Below are 14,145 nucleotides of genomic sequence, written 5' to 3'. Positions count from 1 at the left end.
GTGTGAAATTTCATTATAAGAATGCCTGCAGCAGTGTGAGGATGTGGATGAAAAGGGCACAGCTGCTGTAATGCACGAAGGATGGCATGTCCCCTGGGAAAGAATCAGCACTTTGTGGCGTTGTCACATTTTTCATTCTTTTGATGTCTGTCTCTTTTACCAATCACAGTCTGCTGGCTAACAGCATCTTGTGTGCTCCATCTTTCTTGTCTAGCATTACTTACACATACTCGGCTGGTGGTTCTGAATGGCCTGTTACGCTAATGCACTTCCACACATACCTGTACTTTTGAATGTCAGTGTTTCTCCTATGCAAACACATATTGCCGGACTACTTGCTGCCAACACTTCTCAGCTTACATGTCTACAGTGCTACCGCTTTAGCTAGTGTACATCTAGTACGTTCACTGAGACAGCTACATGAGCTAAGCGCTACTGTAGTGTCAATCAGGGTTATGGTTAGCCAGTTCACTGCACTATAACCAACACTTACGCTCTCCTCTGACTGCAGCCAAACCAAAAGAAAATAAAGCAACATATTTTACACACATATCAATGAGTGACAGGCACAGGAAGAATTATATTTGTTCAAGGATGCAAGCAATTGCAATGTTTGTGTGTTCTGTGTGTTTATGCAAGCTATCAGCCCTCTCTGCTTCAAATGATTATTGATGACTCTGGGAGCAGACACGGGAGTGAGGGGCAATCAATCACAGTCCTTTTCTGTCATTAACCAGATCGACCCTGCTTATGGCTGAGAAGGGATTGCTATTGATTTATAGTATATATACCAGAGGGCCATAAAATATATATATTCAACTCACTAAATCAAAGATATATCGCCACGCAAAGCATGACATTAACTGTGGCAACCATGATGAGGATAAGAATGGTGCAATGCAAAGGGCTCTAAAGAAAGACTGCAGGACTGTTCTTTGAGGGATGTTTTGGGGATGTTTCAGTATGGTGGTATATTAGTGCCCAAAGGATTTCCATGTGTACAGTAAAATTTGTAAAAGCATAAATGAAGTTACAAGCATGATAGAGAGACTTAAACGTTGTTAAACCAATCAGGCCAGAGTAAACTGGTCAACAAAAAAACCTTAGTTGACTGGTTACAAAAGCAGGTAGAACCACCTTCCCTTTCATGCTTGCAAAACTCTACAGTGAGAAAGTTGTGCCAAAAGTGTAAATGCAAACAAAAGGGTAGACGGAACAATGTATATATTACTATTTCTAGAATTTTTTTTTTTTTTTGTCACAAACACAAGTCATTTACACTTTTGTAATAGTTTATTTTTACACATACAGACTTATTCTACGTGATCTATCCATTTTGTTGTTAATGACACCCTTTCTTTGTTTGGATATCGCTGATTGCATGTTTTTGGCCATATTTAGGTGCAAAAACTGTTCCAAAAGTGTTAGCTCAAAAAAAAGGAAGTCAGAAGAAAACAGATAAAATTGACTAATAATATAGTTTTGTATTAATATGAAGTTACAGATTCATATATGCAAAGCATTAAAATACAGCACATCTTTTTTCTTACACTTGCAACTTGATTTACACCTTTACAAAACGTTCAGTGCACATACAATTTTTTTTTATGCTCGCACTTTGATTTACGCTTTCACAAATCTTTCTCTGTGCACACAAATCTTTTAGGCACTAATTTACCTTCATATTTCAGACTTTAGTTTGGTATATGTTGACATCTTTATAGTTGTGGTTCTCAACTGGTTTTGCTTCACTACCCAGTTTTATAATGGACATCAAGTAGCAACCCAGTACCAAATTTGTTACAAAAGTAACAAAATATTCCTTAAAATAAAACATGGAAATCTGGTTTGCAAGTTAAAGATGATTTCTGCCAAAACACTTTAGCATTTGATTGGACGGAGAGCCTTTGTGGGAAGCTTTTAAACATTGGTAAGCCTATTTTGCTATCCTAACTATACACAATTATGGCTACATGTATTTTTTTATTTGCATTTAGCATTGTTTTTTCCATGCTGTTTGTGACTCTATTACAACAGACATGCAATCCATTTTGGGTCATTAGCGACCAGTTGAGGAACAGCTCAAAACAGCTGTTCGTGAAGTCTCTTACCTGCCATTGCTCATCTGCTGGGGAGACTGGCCAGAGATGTCAGAGGGCTCTGAGTGTTTGTCAGGGGAGCGGGAGTGGCGAGTGGGCTCATGGGCATGATCTGATGCCAGTGAATGAATTTCTGAAATGTCTGTCGAAACATACCATGACTTTAAAATCCTATTTGACGTTCTTTTAGAAAACAAGCTTATAGGATTGTTTCACTATAACATCATTGTAAGCAGTAGCATTAAACAAAGCCAAATGGATCTGACATTATTATGAGACTGGAAGGCCAAAGATAATATAGCCAGGCAACTTACACAATACAACAAATAAAGTCTAAAATGTAACTAAACATCTAACTACCAGTTAATTAAACCTTTAACCCACAACTCCACGTTTCACTAGTATCTTCTCACCATCTCTGTCTGAATTAGCTGAGGGAATGCTATCGTCCACGTCAGGAATGTTGAGGAGTGTTGCCCTCTCGTCTCTCTGCACCACCATCTTCAGCTTGCCTTTTGATCGCTCTATAAGCTTCTTTGCATCTATCAAGGACAGGTTCTCAGTCACTGTGCCATTGATCTGTGTAGACAGGAGAGAGCACAATTCAAACACCATTTTCAAACAAGTCATTGGCATGTGTCTGCTATTTTGTTTACTAAAGCTTTAATGGTGACACAGGCTTAGCCAGACCACATCAGGACAGTTTAGCACTGATCACACTGTTGAGAGAGCCTGCTCTACAGAAAATGTTAATATTATATACTTTATAATATAACATAATATTATGTATGAGTCTTTCTCTGATTTTATATTTACAGAGCCTAGCAAGAGAACAACAATGCTGGCAGGGTGCTATTTGCCCTGTAGTTTCACTCCAGTGCTGTGTGGGACATGCTCTGTTCCACTCAGAAAGCACTAGCCTCATTTAGCTGAAAACGCCTCATAAACTCACGTGACAACAGAGTTATTTCCCCCCATTGAACAACCAGTAACTTGGTAGGTGGTGGAGCACATCTAAAATGGAGTAACCCAGGGAAAAAAGGGCAAATTCAAGTGATTCTTTCTTTTATTTTTTATTGTAAAAATAAAAAAAAATTACAAAAGTTACAAAAGTAAAACAAAAGTTCATTTTGAGAGATTTTAATATTTGTATAGCGTTTTTAACAACACATATTGTTCCATAGCAGCTTTATATAAAATAGCCTAACAATCCCCAGTGAGGAAAGGATACTGGAAAAACTGTTTTGTTTTATGTTTGGTAGGATGAGGAAGAAACCTTGGGAGGAAACAAGCCTCAGCAGAGGACGTCCATCCGTCTCTGGCTGGCACATATTTAAACAAATCTATACAAAGCATGTAAATCCGAAACACATACATAGAGTACATGCGTACATAGTACAGATCCAGCCATATTGTATTAATGATAATATTGACTAATTTGTTGTGTAATTAAATATAATGAATATAACAACTTCTTATGAACTGTAAGTCCATGCAGCATGCAATAGGAGGGATGCAGGTGATCGGTGACAGACAGTGGTAATGGGTTAGACGGGTAAAGCTCATTTATGTTATTCCTACTTCTTGGTTAAAAAATAAAAAATAATTACCTGCACTACAAGCACATGTTAAAAGGGTCAAGTTCAAACAAAGTCAGATTTCATAATTTCCAGCTAATATGTACCAAAGCAACTATAATGAAATTTATCCTATATATATATATATATATATATATATATATATATATATATATATATATATATATATATATATATATATATATATAAATAAAATAATATTAAATAAATAAAAATAGCCAATTTGACTCATCGAGATCCCTATCATTCTATCTGTCAGTTTGTCCAGATACTCAGGTGATATTTCACCCCACACTTCCTGTAGGACTTGCCATAGTTGTGGCTGTCTTAATGAGCACTTCTCACGCACCTTGCAGTCTAGCTGATCCCACAAAAGCTCAATGGGGTAACGATCCATAACACTCTTTTCCAATTATCTGTTGACCAATGTCTGTGTTTCTTTGCCCACTCCAACCTTTTCTTTTTGTTTTTCTGTTTCAAAAATGGCTTTTTCTTTGCAATTCTTCCCATAAGGCCTGCACCCCTGAGTCTTCTCTTTACTGTTGTACATGAAACTGGTGTTGAGTAGGTAGAATTCAATGAACCTGTCAGCTGAGGACATGTGAGGTGTCTATTTCTCAAACTAGAGATTCTGATGTACTTGTACTCTTGATTAGTTGTACATCTGGCCTTCCACATCTCTTTCTGTCCTTGTTAGAGCCAGTTGTCCTTTGTCTTTGAAGACTTTAGTGTACACCTTTGTATGAAATCTTCAGTTTTTTGGCAGTTTCAAGCATTGTATAGCCTTCATTCCTCAAAACAATGATTGACTGACGAGTTTCTAGAGAAAGCTGTTTCTTTTTTGTCATTTTTGACCTTATATTGACCTTAATTATTGCATACTGTGGCAACTCAAAAACAAACACAAAGACAATGTTAAGCTTCATTTAACGAACCAAATAGCTTTCAGCAGTGTTTGATATAATGGCAAGTGATTTTCTAGTACCAAATTAGCCATTTAACATGATTACTCAAGGATAAGGTGTTGGAGTGATGGCTGCTTGAAATGGGGGCTGTCTACATTTGATAAAATATTACTTTTTTCAAATAGTAATGGTGCTGTTTTTTTACATCAGTAATGTCCTGACTATACTTTGTGATCAGCTGAATGCCACTTTGGTGAATTGAAGTACCAATTTCCTTCCAAAACAGCAAAATCTGTACATTATTCCAAACCTTTGGCCGCCAACCCTTCATTTCCAACACAGTCTCACTTGATAACTTCTCATTCTATGCCTATTTTTAATCCTCTTGCTGTATGACTTTAGTTCCTTGTCCCCCTAAACATTTCTCTTTCTCTCCATCATGTCCATACACTCTTTCTCATACCTTTAGGACAACGTCTCCCTCTTGTATGTTGCCGTCACGAGCCGCCAGGCTTGCAGGAGAAATGTCCTTTACAAAGATGTGGCTGGCCAGACGCAGGCCATATTCTGCACACAACAGAAAACACACACATGAGCTATCTAAATAAATGAGTGATGGATAAATCTGACTACTGATTAACTAACTCAAGCACTGTTCTTAAAGGGAGTGCCCTGCGGCTATTTTGTGCCAGCAGAACAATCAGAGCTATTAGCTAATGTACAACAGCAGCATGTTTTACACCTGTTTACACATTCTAATACGTTTGCTTGCTAAGCCCTCTGGTGAAGCAATCAAGAGTAATTAAGGGTCTTGTCCATTCTCACCTTCAGTCTTGCGTGACTTAACGAGTGTGACTTTGGCAGGTCGTGACGAGACGTTGGACACAACGGATCGTCTGTCTGAGCATGGGGAGACACTCCTCTCACGGGTAGCACTGTGGTCCCGCCGGCCGCCACTGCCGCTGCGTTCGTTTCTTCTGCTTGTGCCCCCGCTTGCCCCCCCTCCACGTGGTCCCTCATAGTCATCCTCCTCAGTGTCATCCTCTTCTTCTCGTTCTGACATCGTCTCTCGGTCTCCTACCCGTGTTATGGGAATCTGTACTTTCCGCTTTCTGCGAATAGTCTGGAGAGAGAATATGTTAACATTAATAGCAATAGCCAACCAGCGATTTAATTAATCAATTATATACCATTTTACCAACAAGAAATTCAAGTGAATGGTGACCAGAAATTTGAAGGTCCAAAAGGAACATAAAGGCAGCATAAAGGTAAACCAGACTCCAGTGATTAAACCCATATCTTCAGAAGCTATATGATGAGAAACAGATCATTTAAGCCCTTTTTAAGTGAAAATCAACAATTTAACTTTCACTTCCACATTCTGGAGTGGAAGTGATTTTCACTTTTACATTCAGACACCTACCTGTTGGGGCTGGTCAAAGGTGGAAATTTATAGTAAAAAAAGGTCTTAAATATAGACCTGTTTCTCACTCATCATATCGCTTCAGAAGATATGGATTACTTTTATGCTGCCTTTATGTCTTTTTTGGACCTTTTGAGTTCTGGTCACCATTCACTTGCACTGTGAGGACCAACAGAGCTGAAATATACTTCTAAAAATCTTCATTTGTGTTCTGCAGAAGAAAGAAATTCAACCACATCTGGGATGGCATGAGGGTGAGTAAATGATGAGAGAATTTTCATTTTTGGGCGAACTATCCCTTTATGTCTGCTAAAAGTTTTATATTTGTCCCAAAAATTATATTTTTCTCATTATTTACTCATCCTTATGCCATCTCAAACTTGTATGACTTCCTTTATTCTGTGGAACACAAACAGAGAAAATTTCAAAAGATATATGAGGTGTAATTATGTCCAATGCAAATAAATTGGGTCTAAAACTGAAGCTCCAAAAAAGACAAAGGCAGCATGAAATTAATCTATACAAATAGAGTGGTTTAATCCATGTCTTCTTAAGCAATACTATCATGTACAACACTCTGTGCATGTGTCAAGCGTGAACAAGTGTGAACAAGCTTCTCTCATGAGCGCAGAAAGGACTCAGCTGATGTCAAGATTTATGGTGAAGAAGGAGTTACATTTTGGTCTGTTTCTTTCACAAAACTGATCATATCGCTTAAGAAGACATAAATTAAATCTCTAGAGCAGTATGGATTTAATTTATGCTGCATTTATGTCCTTTTTTGAAGCTTGAAAGTATTGGACCCCATTGACTTGCATTGTACGGATATAAACACGTCATACATCTATCAAAATAACGTTGTGTTCCGAAGAAGAAAGAAAGTAAGTTTAAGATGGCACAAGGGTGAGTAAATGATGAGAGAGTTATTACGAGAGAAATAGTCATTTCTCCAGGACATTTAGGGTCAATCGTTTGAGAGTCTTCAACAAAAATCTTTTCTGTTTTAGGATCAGGCTTTTTCAGTGAAACAGGATTCAGCATGAAAGGGGAACAAAATAGAAAGTCTAGGCTTCTTCTCATAGCTCTAGTACACACACAAAGACAAATATTCAGCTGTGCTGCAGTCTAACACCCAGCATTCCTCAATGCTCTAGTCTTACGCTCAGTTATAACCGATCACCTACACATTTCCCTCCCTCAAGTCCTGCTCTCCTCCATCACAGCCCACTACCCACATCTGAAGCACACATGGGGCTCGAGGTTATGCATGACTGATGCAATGAATGAGGGATGACACCATTTTTCAGTTTTGGATTTCTTACAATTTTGGCATTCTTTCCGCTTTTCCTCAGCTGCTGAACAGCGTATGCATGCTCCACATTGTCCATGGAGACAGCGTTTACCATCACCACTCTGTCGTTCTCTCTGTAGATGGACAGAAAAGAGAGAGATGATGAGAAAGTGAAAGAGAGGGAAAGATTGAAATCAGTAATCTTGGTAAAAACACATTGTTAGGAGGCTAATAGACCCAGTTTCCACCTGGTATTAAGATGCGTTTTAGGTGATCAGATCACATGTGGTCAGCGCTAAATAAAAGGTCTAAACGGGGTCTAAAACGTTTTGTGATCGGATCACTAAAACCGCATCCGTATGTGGTCAAAAACGCATCTGAACGCATCACATTTGAGGTGTAAACGCTAATCCATCCTGTATTTGTCCTGGCAGCAGTGAAGCGTCTCCCCGCTCCTGTCAATCAACCACTGTGTTGAAACAAGAGTTTCAACTTTGCCAGGTACAAGCGGCTTTAAATGAAAAAAAAAAAAAAAAAAAAACGACCGATCTGAACATTTTAAAAAGCAGATGTACACACAAACACGAGAACTTCATGGATCTTCTTCAGTGTGTCTGATATCAACTTGCACGGACACTTATGAGAAGCACGAACATCTGCAGCTCAGGTTAATACAACTAATCCACTAAAATAATGGACAATTCTGCTCGAAATGTTGATTTTGTGCTTAGATTAAATTTCAGCTGCATCAGGGAGAAATAGCACTACATTTTTTGGGGGTTTTATTTATTTATTTTTTTCGCACTTTCTTTGCCTTTTCTGACTTTGTTGTAGTTTATCATGCAAGAACACACTGACATACTGATTGATGTCGTCATGAAACAGAGTCCCTCCCCTCCAAATCCGATTACAAGTGGTCACAGGAGATGCATTTAAGCGACCAGGTGTAAACAGTGATGTGTCTCACCTGACCACATGTAATCGGATCACCCGAGACGCATCTTAATACCAGGTGGAAACGGGGTCTTAGTTGCGGGGTTCGCACATCTTTTGACCAATGAATTTCCATGACTTTTCCAATTGTTTGTGATTACTGGATTTTTAAAAATAACTTTATAGTAAAGTGGCTGAGGGGTGCACAACACAGCCAAATTAGCAAAGCAAAAAAAAAAGCTGAAAACACAATGGAAATAAGCCACAGCACAATGGAAAAGCTACAGCACAACAGAAATAAGACACAACACAAAATTATCAGGAAAGAAATATTTATATATAAAAAAAAATTTACCCAACCTGGTATGCGTTGGTCAGAGCACTTCAGAACAAAAAAGTTATTTGTCCTGCCACAATATTATAAAGATAGCACTCACAAAGAGCAATTTCTAACTTGTGAATTATTTCTGAGCAAAGCACATCTAGAAAAATGTATATTCGCTATAAGTTTCCCTGACTTTTTCATTACATTTTAGGATTTTATTATTTTTCATGACTTCACTGATATTTCTAGGTAGTTCATGTAGTTAACTATGACTATAAGTACAATCTCTAAGTATCTTACTGTAGAAGCCCCTCTGCCGGTCCTCCTTTGAGCACATCTGAGATCACTATGGAGGTCTCTCCACTTTGGAAATGAGGGTTGTCACGGCCCCCTGAGATAGCAATTCCAAACCCGAAACCCGGAGCCTGCCGAGGATATGCACACAAACACAGACACACAGTTTAGAGTGAGCTCTTGGAAATCACATTATTATACTGAATAATTCCATTCCAAGGACTAGAATGATAGACAGGCATGTATGTGTGTGTGTGTGTGTGTGTGTGTGTGTGTGTGTGTGTGTGTGTGTGTGTGTGTGTGTGGGCAGGTTTAGGTGGTTTACTAGGACTTTTTTTAGGTTACAAACTGGTAATTACAAGGGTATTCTGCTATAAATGTGGTTTATGAGGACATTTCTAGTGTCCCCATAATTCAAATCGCTTAAAAAAAAAAAACATACTGAACGATGTTTTATTGAAAATGTAAAAATGCAGAAAGTTTTTTGTGAGGGTTAGGTTTAGGGGTAGGGTTAGGGGTCAGAATCTATAGTTCGTACAGTATAAAAATCATTATGTCTATGGAGAGTCCTCATAAGGATAGCTGCACCAACATGTGTGTGTATGTGTGTGTGTGTGTGTGTGTGTGTGTTTAATTGGCAACAGTTTGGGGACAAATATGTATCCAGAAGTGAACTAAATCTGATCTCGTTTAGGAGACATTTGGAGACATAGTCATTTGGAAACATTAAGTTATTATTTATTCTAAAAAATAATAATAAAAAAGCAGGGTTTCAATAAGTGTCATTTCATAGTATTTATAATTAGCTTTAAAAAAACAATAAAAACGATATAATGTCTAACGCATGTCCCCGTTTAGATAGCCGTGTGTGTGTGTGTGTGTGTGTGTGTGTGTGTGTGTGTGTATGTCAGCGATGTCTGGCAGCTTTCCAATCTCCCAGGTGTCTGATGGTCGGGCTCTCACTCTTGCATTCGAGCAATCACAAGAAAAGGCAGATAAGTGCGAGAGGCAGTAAAAGACAGACAGAGACTCAGTCTAGACAGTTGGCCTCCCTGATGTCACTGGTCATCTTCACATATGCACTGGGCCTCTATCAAACCCTCTGACCCTCCAAACCATCTGGACTGTGACTGCCAGCACTTCCTCTAAACATAATTATCTATAAAGAGCCCGAGCAGGTGACCACAGACAATCACAGGGGGAAAGGATACAGCCTTGTCTACAGCCCCAGTTCCAAAAAAGTTGGAACAGTATGAAAAATGTGAATAAAAACAAAAAGGAGTGATTTGTACATTATATTCACCCTTTGCTATATTGAAAGCACTACAATTACAGATCATATGATGTTTTACCTTGTGAATTTCATTGTTTTTTTTTTGTTTTTTTTTTTGTTTTTTTATTAGATGATTGCAACACGCTCCAAAAAAAGTTGAGGAAGGGTAAATTTAAGACTAATAACAATTTGACAAGTTAAAATAACAAGGCGAATTGAAACAGAAGATGTTAAACAGGTGAGGCAATCGTGTCATAGTATATAAGGAGCCTCCAAAAACAGCCTAGTCCTTTAAGAGCAAGGATCATTCGAGACTTGTCAATTTGCCGAGAGATGCTTCAGCAAATAATCCAGCACTTTGAGAACAATGTTCCCCAAAGACAAATTGGAAGATCTTTGGCCATTTCACCCTCTACAGTGTACAATATAGTTAAAAGATTCAAGGAATCTAGTCAAATCTCGGTGCGTAAAGCGCAAGACAAAAAAACACTTCTGAATGTGCATGATCTCTGATCCCTCAGACGTCACTGTCTTAAAAAAAATGGCATTCATCTGTAATGGATATCATGAACATGGGTTTGGGATTACTTTAGTAAATTTTTGTTAGTCAACACCACTCGCCGCTGCATCCACAGCTGCAAGTTAAGATTTTACTATGCAAAGCAGAAGCCCTACATCAACACTGTCCAGAAGCACTGCCGACTTCTCTGGGCTCGGTCTCATCTTAGATGGAAAGTAGAACAGTGGAACTGTGTTTTTTGGTCTGAAGAGTCCATATTTAAAAACATTTTTGAAAAACACAGCCGCCGTGTTATCTGGGCCAAAGAGGAAAAGGACCATCCAAGCTGTTATCATCCAAGCAGTCCTGACCATCTCCAAATGAGAATGTGTGGCACATTATGAAGTACACAATATGGCAGTGAAGGCCCCGTACAATTGTGCAGCTGAAGACCTGCATAATGGATGAAAGGGGGAAAATTCCACTTTCTAAACTTAACAACTTGTGTCTTCAGTGCCAAAATGCTTAATAAGTATTATTAGAACAAATGGTGATGTTTCACAGTGGTAAAAACTCGACTGTCCCAACTGTTTTGGAGCATATTGCAATCATCTGATTTGAAATTACTGTACATTTAAAAAAACAAAAAAATGAAATTCACAGGTTAAAACATATAATGTTTAGTTGTAGTGCTTTCAATATAGCAAAGGGTAAATATAATTTACAAATCACTCATTTTTTGTTTTATTATCATTTTTCATACTGTCCCAACTTTTTTGAAATTGGGGTTGTATTTTTGAGGACAGATACAGAGGCAGGGATGTAACACTGTTGAGCTGATTGACCAACACAGCTAAAGAGATTCCATCTATACCATAATAAAGCCACCAATAAAAGGCTAAGCGCTCCTACAACTGTTATTTTGTCTAGGCTGTCAGCACATAAAAAAAATCAGGTCACAGAAGGACCTATAAGCACATGGGTAAATACTGATGGGCGTACTGAAGGGTTATGCAGACATCATGTTGTGTAGTGATAGTGACAGTAACAGTATTTTGAGTCTTTGATTTTTGATAGACTGTTGCATAATCTGTCTCTTGCTCTGACTCAGGTTTAGATGTGTTAGAAGCATATGAACATGCCGGAAGAGGAAAAGGAAGAGGAAGTGGAGCCAAGCAGGCATTTAGTCCTCTCACACGCTGCTTCCTGCCATCTGGGGGATATTGTGTGTTGAATGACCACGCATCCTGAAGCAAGACTAAACAGTTAAAATCCACGCTGACAAAGAAAGAAAGAACGGAGAATTATGAAAGTATGAAAGAAAGTAGAAAATATGAAAGAAAGTGCGAAAGCAAGGAAGAAACTATTAAATAAAAATGTACGCAAGAAAGAAAAAGACAGACAGAAAAGAAGTATGAAGTCAAAGCACAAAAGTATTAACGAGAAAAAATTAAATACAAAAGTACAAAATAAAGAATGGAAGAAAGAGAAAGAAATTACAAGACAGTCAGAAAGGAAGTATAAAAGTATGAAAGAAAGCATGAAAGCAAAACAAGCAAAAACAAAAGAAAGAAAGAACAAATGAATGAACAAATGAAAGAAAGGAAGACAAAAAGTAAAAAAGTAAAGGGGGAGAGAATGCTGAGGTACCAAGGGAGAGCAGGAAAGACACAATGTTCAACACTTACCCTGTGAAGAGTCACTGTGTGCTGTTCCCATATTACAGTTTCCTCCATCGTTGTACTCTATGAGAGAAAAAGAGAGTGAGAGGTCAGTGCATTAAGTACAGAAATTTAGTTTTTTATCTGCAGGAATTTCTTCTCTGATTTTACTCTGACCTCACCAGCTCTTTATGCCTGAAGTAAATCTGTGTGTATGTGTGCATTGGTCTGAGCAAAGGCTGTGCCAGAGGCCTAAACAGCACTGCAAAGCTAACTATTTCCATGCCCAAGTGCCAAACACACATTGTGCGCACACACACAACTGAAACAATAACAACAATACAAATACTGGAACAGCTAGAAACAGATTAGGGTTGCTCCGATACCAAAATTTTTGCTTCGGTACGATACCAGCCCTGGTACCTCGGTATCGATACTAACACGATACTTAGGCAACAAATAAAAATGATGCCATTTCTGTTTTAATTTTTCTGGATTCCATGTTAAATGTTTTAATTAAATGTTATGATCTAATTGTGTTTAATCAAATACATACTCTACAGCTTTAACCAAATGAAAATAGAAATGAAAAAATATAATATATAATACTTTTCAACAATATATATATATATATATATATATATATATATATATATATATATATATATATATATATATATATATATCACACACACACACACACACACACACACACACAGTACTGTGCAAAGGTTTTTGGCACTTAGGCACACAAAAACATTTGTTTTAAGATGGTTATTTATATTTTCAACTTTAGTGTGTCAATAGGAAAAATACATATTAGACTCCCAAACATTACTTTTGCAAATAGAAAAGATTAGAATAGAAGAACAGGGTGCTCTGCAAGAGATGGTATGGCCCCCACAGAGCCCCCCACTGAACATCGGGTCAGTCTGAGATTACAAGAAGAGACAGAAGCAGTTGAGACAGCCTAAATAGATAGAAGAACTGTGGAGAATTTTCCAAGAAACTTGAAACATCCTATCTGCCAGCAACCAAGAAAAACTGTGTCCAGGTGTACACAGGAGAATTGGTGCTGTTTTGAAGGCAAAGGTGGTCACACCAAATCTTGATTTAGCTTTTTTTTTTTATGTATACTGGACTTTGTATGACATTAAGTGATAAATGAAAACTATTTATTTCATTATTTTTGAAGACATCCTCACTATGCAACATTTTTCACAAGTGCCTAAAACATTTGCACAGTACTGTGTGTGTGTGTGTGTATATATATATATATATATATATATATATATATATATATATATATATATATATTATTAATGAAAATTAAATTAAAACAATCTGATTACCTGAGGCAAAAGGCTGCCATGACTGAATCACAACATGCTGATATTCAGTACACTTGCTTATGTGATATTGCTTACAGATAATAATACTAATAATATAACCATTTAATATTATATTATTGTTACTATGAGTATTAATTGTGACTGCACTGAATATTACACTTTTATACAGTAGTAATATTTTTCTGTCGTAATATTTTCAATTTCACGCAATCAGTTGAATTTCATTTCAGCAGGACTTTTATTTTGAAAGATCATTGAAGTTCTTCCTTTTTGTGAAGGGTTCGTTATATAGCAAGCTTCCCGTAATTTGCGAGCTGAAATCTACGAACTGCAACAGAGAAAGAGTTAGATTATAGAGTTCACAGCCGTTTATACACTCACACTGATCTGTGGCTCTGCAGATGGATACTATTGGACACACTGCATGAAAATCAAGCATTAGTAGTGTGTGTTGCATTTGTGTGTGTGTGTGTGTGTGTTCGTGTGCCTGTG

At 37.6% G+C, this 14,145-nt stretch overlaps 1 protein-coding gene across 12 annotated transcripts in view; it reads right to left on the bottom strand.

Moving 5' to 3' along the window:
* Positions 1-14,145, bottom strand: part of LOC127434806 (tight junction protein ZO-1-like) — a 199,436-nt gene that overhangs the window by 51,044 nt on the left and 134,247 nt on the right. For all 12 annotated transcript variants that reach the window (XM_051687839.1, XM_051688136.1, XM_051688467.1 and 9 more), the window contains 7 exons: positions 12,329-12,385; positions 8,875-8,999; positions 7,348-7,450; positions 5,428-5,725; positions 5,066-5,169; positions 2,513-2,678; positions 2,112-2,241 (listed from right to left, as the gene is read on the bottom strand). In XM_051687839.1, the coding sequence (XP_051543799.1) occupies positions 2,112-2,241; positions 2,513-2,678; positions 5,066-5,169; positions 5,428-5,725; positions 7,348-7,450; positions 8,875-8,999; positions 12,329-12,385 (983 nt within the window). The remainder of the gene's footprint in view (positions 1-2,111; positions 2,242-2,512; positions 2,679-5,065; positions 5,170-5,427; positions 5,726-7,347; positions 7,451-8,874; positions 9,000-12,328; positions 12,386-14,145) is intronic.

Source organism: Myxocyprinus asiaticus, chromosome 1 (assembly GCF_019703515.2).
Source record: "Myxocyprinus asiaticus isolate MX2 ecotype Aquarium Trade chromosome 1, UBuf_Myxa_2, whole genome shotgun sequence".
NCBI classification, from domain to species: domain Eukaryota; kingdom Metazoa; phylum Chordata; class Actinopteri; order Cypriniformes; family Catostomidae; genus Myxocyprinus; species Myxocyprinus asiaticus.
Note: the sequence above shows the minus strand (reverse complement) of the source record. Positions and strands in the feature narration are given on the sequence as shown.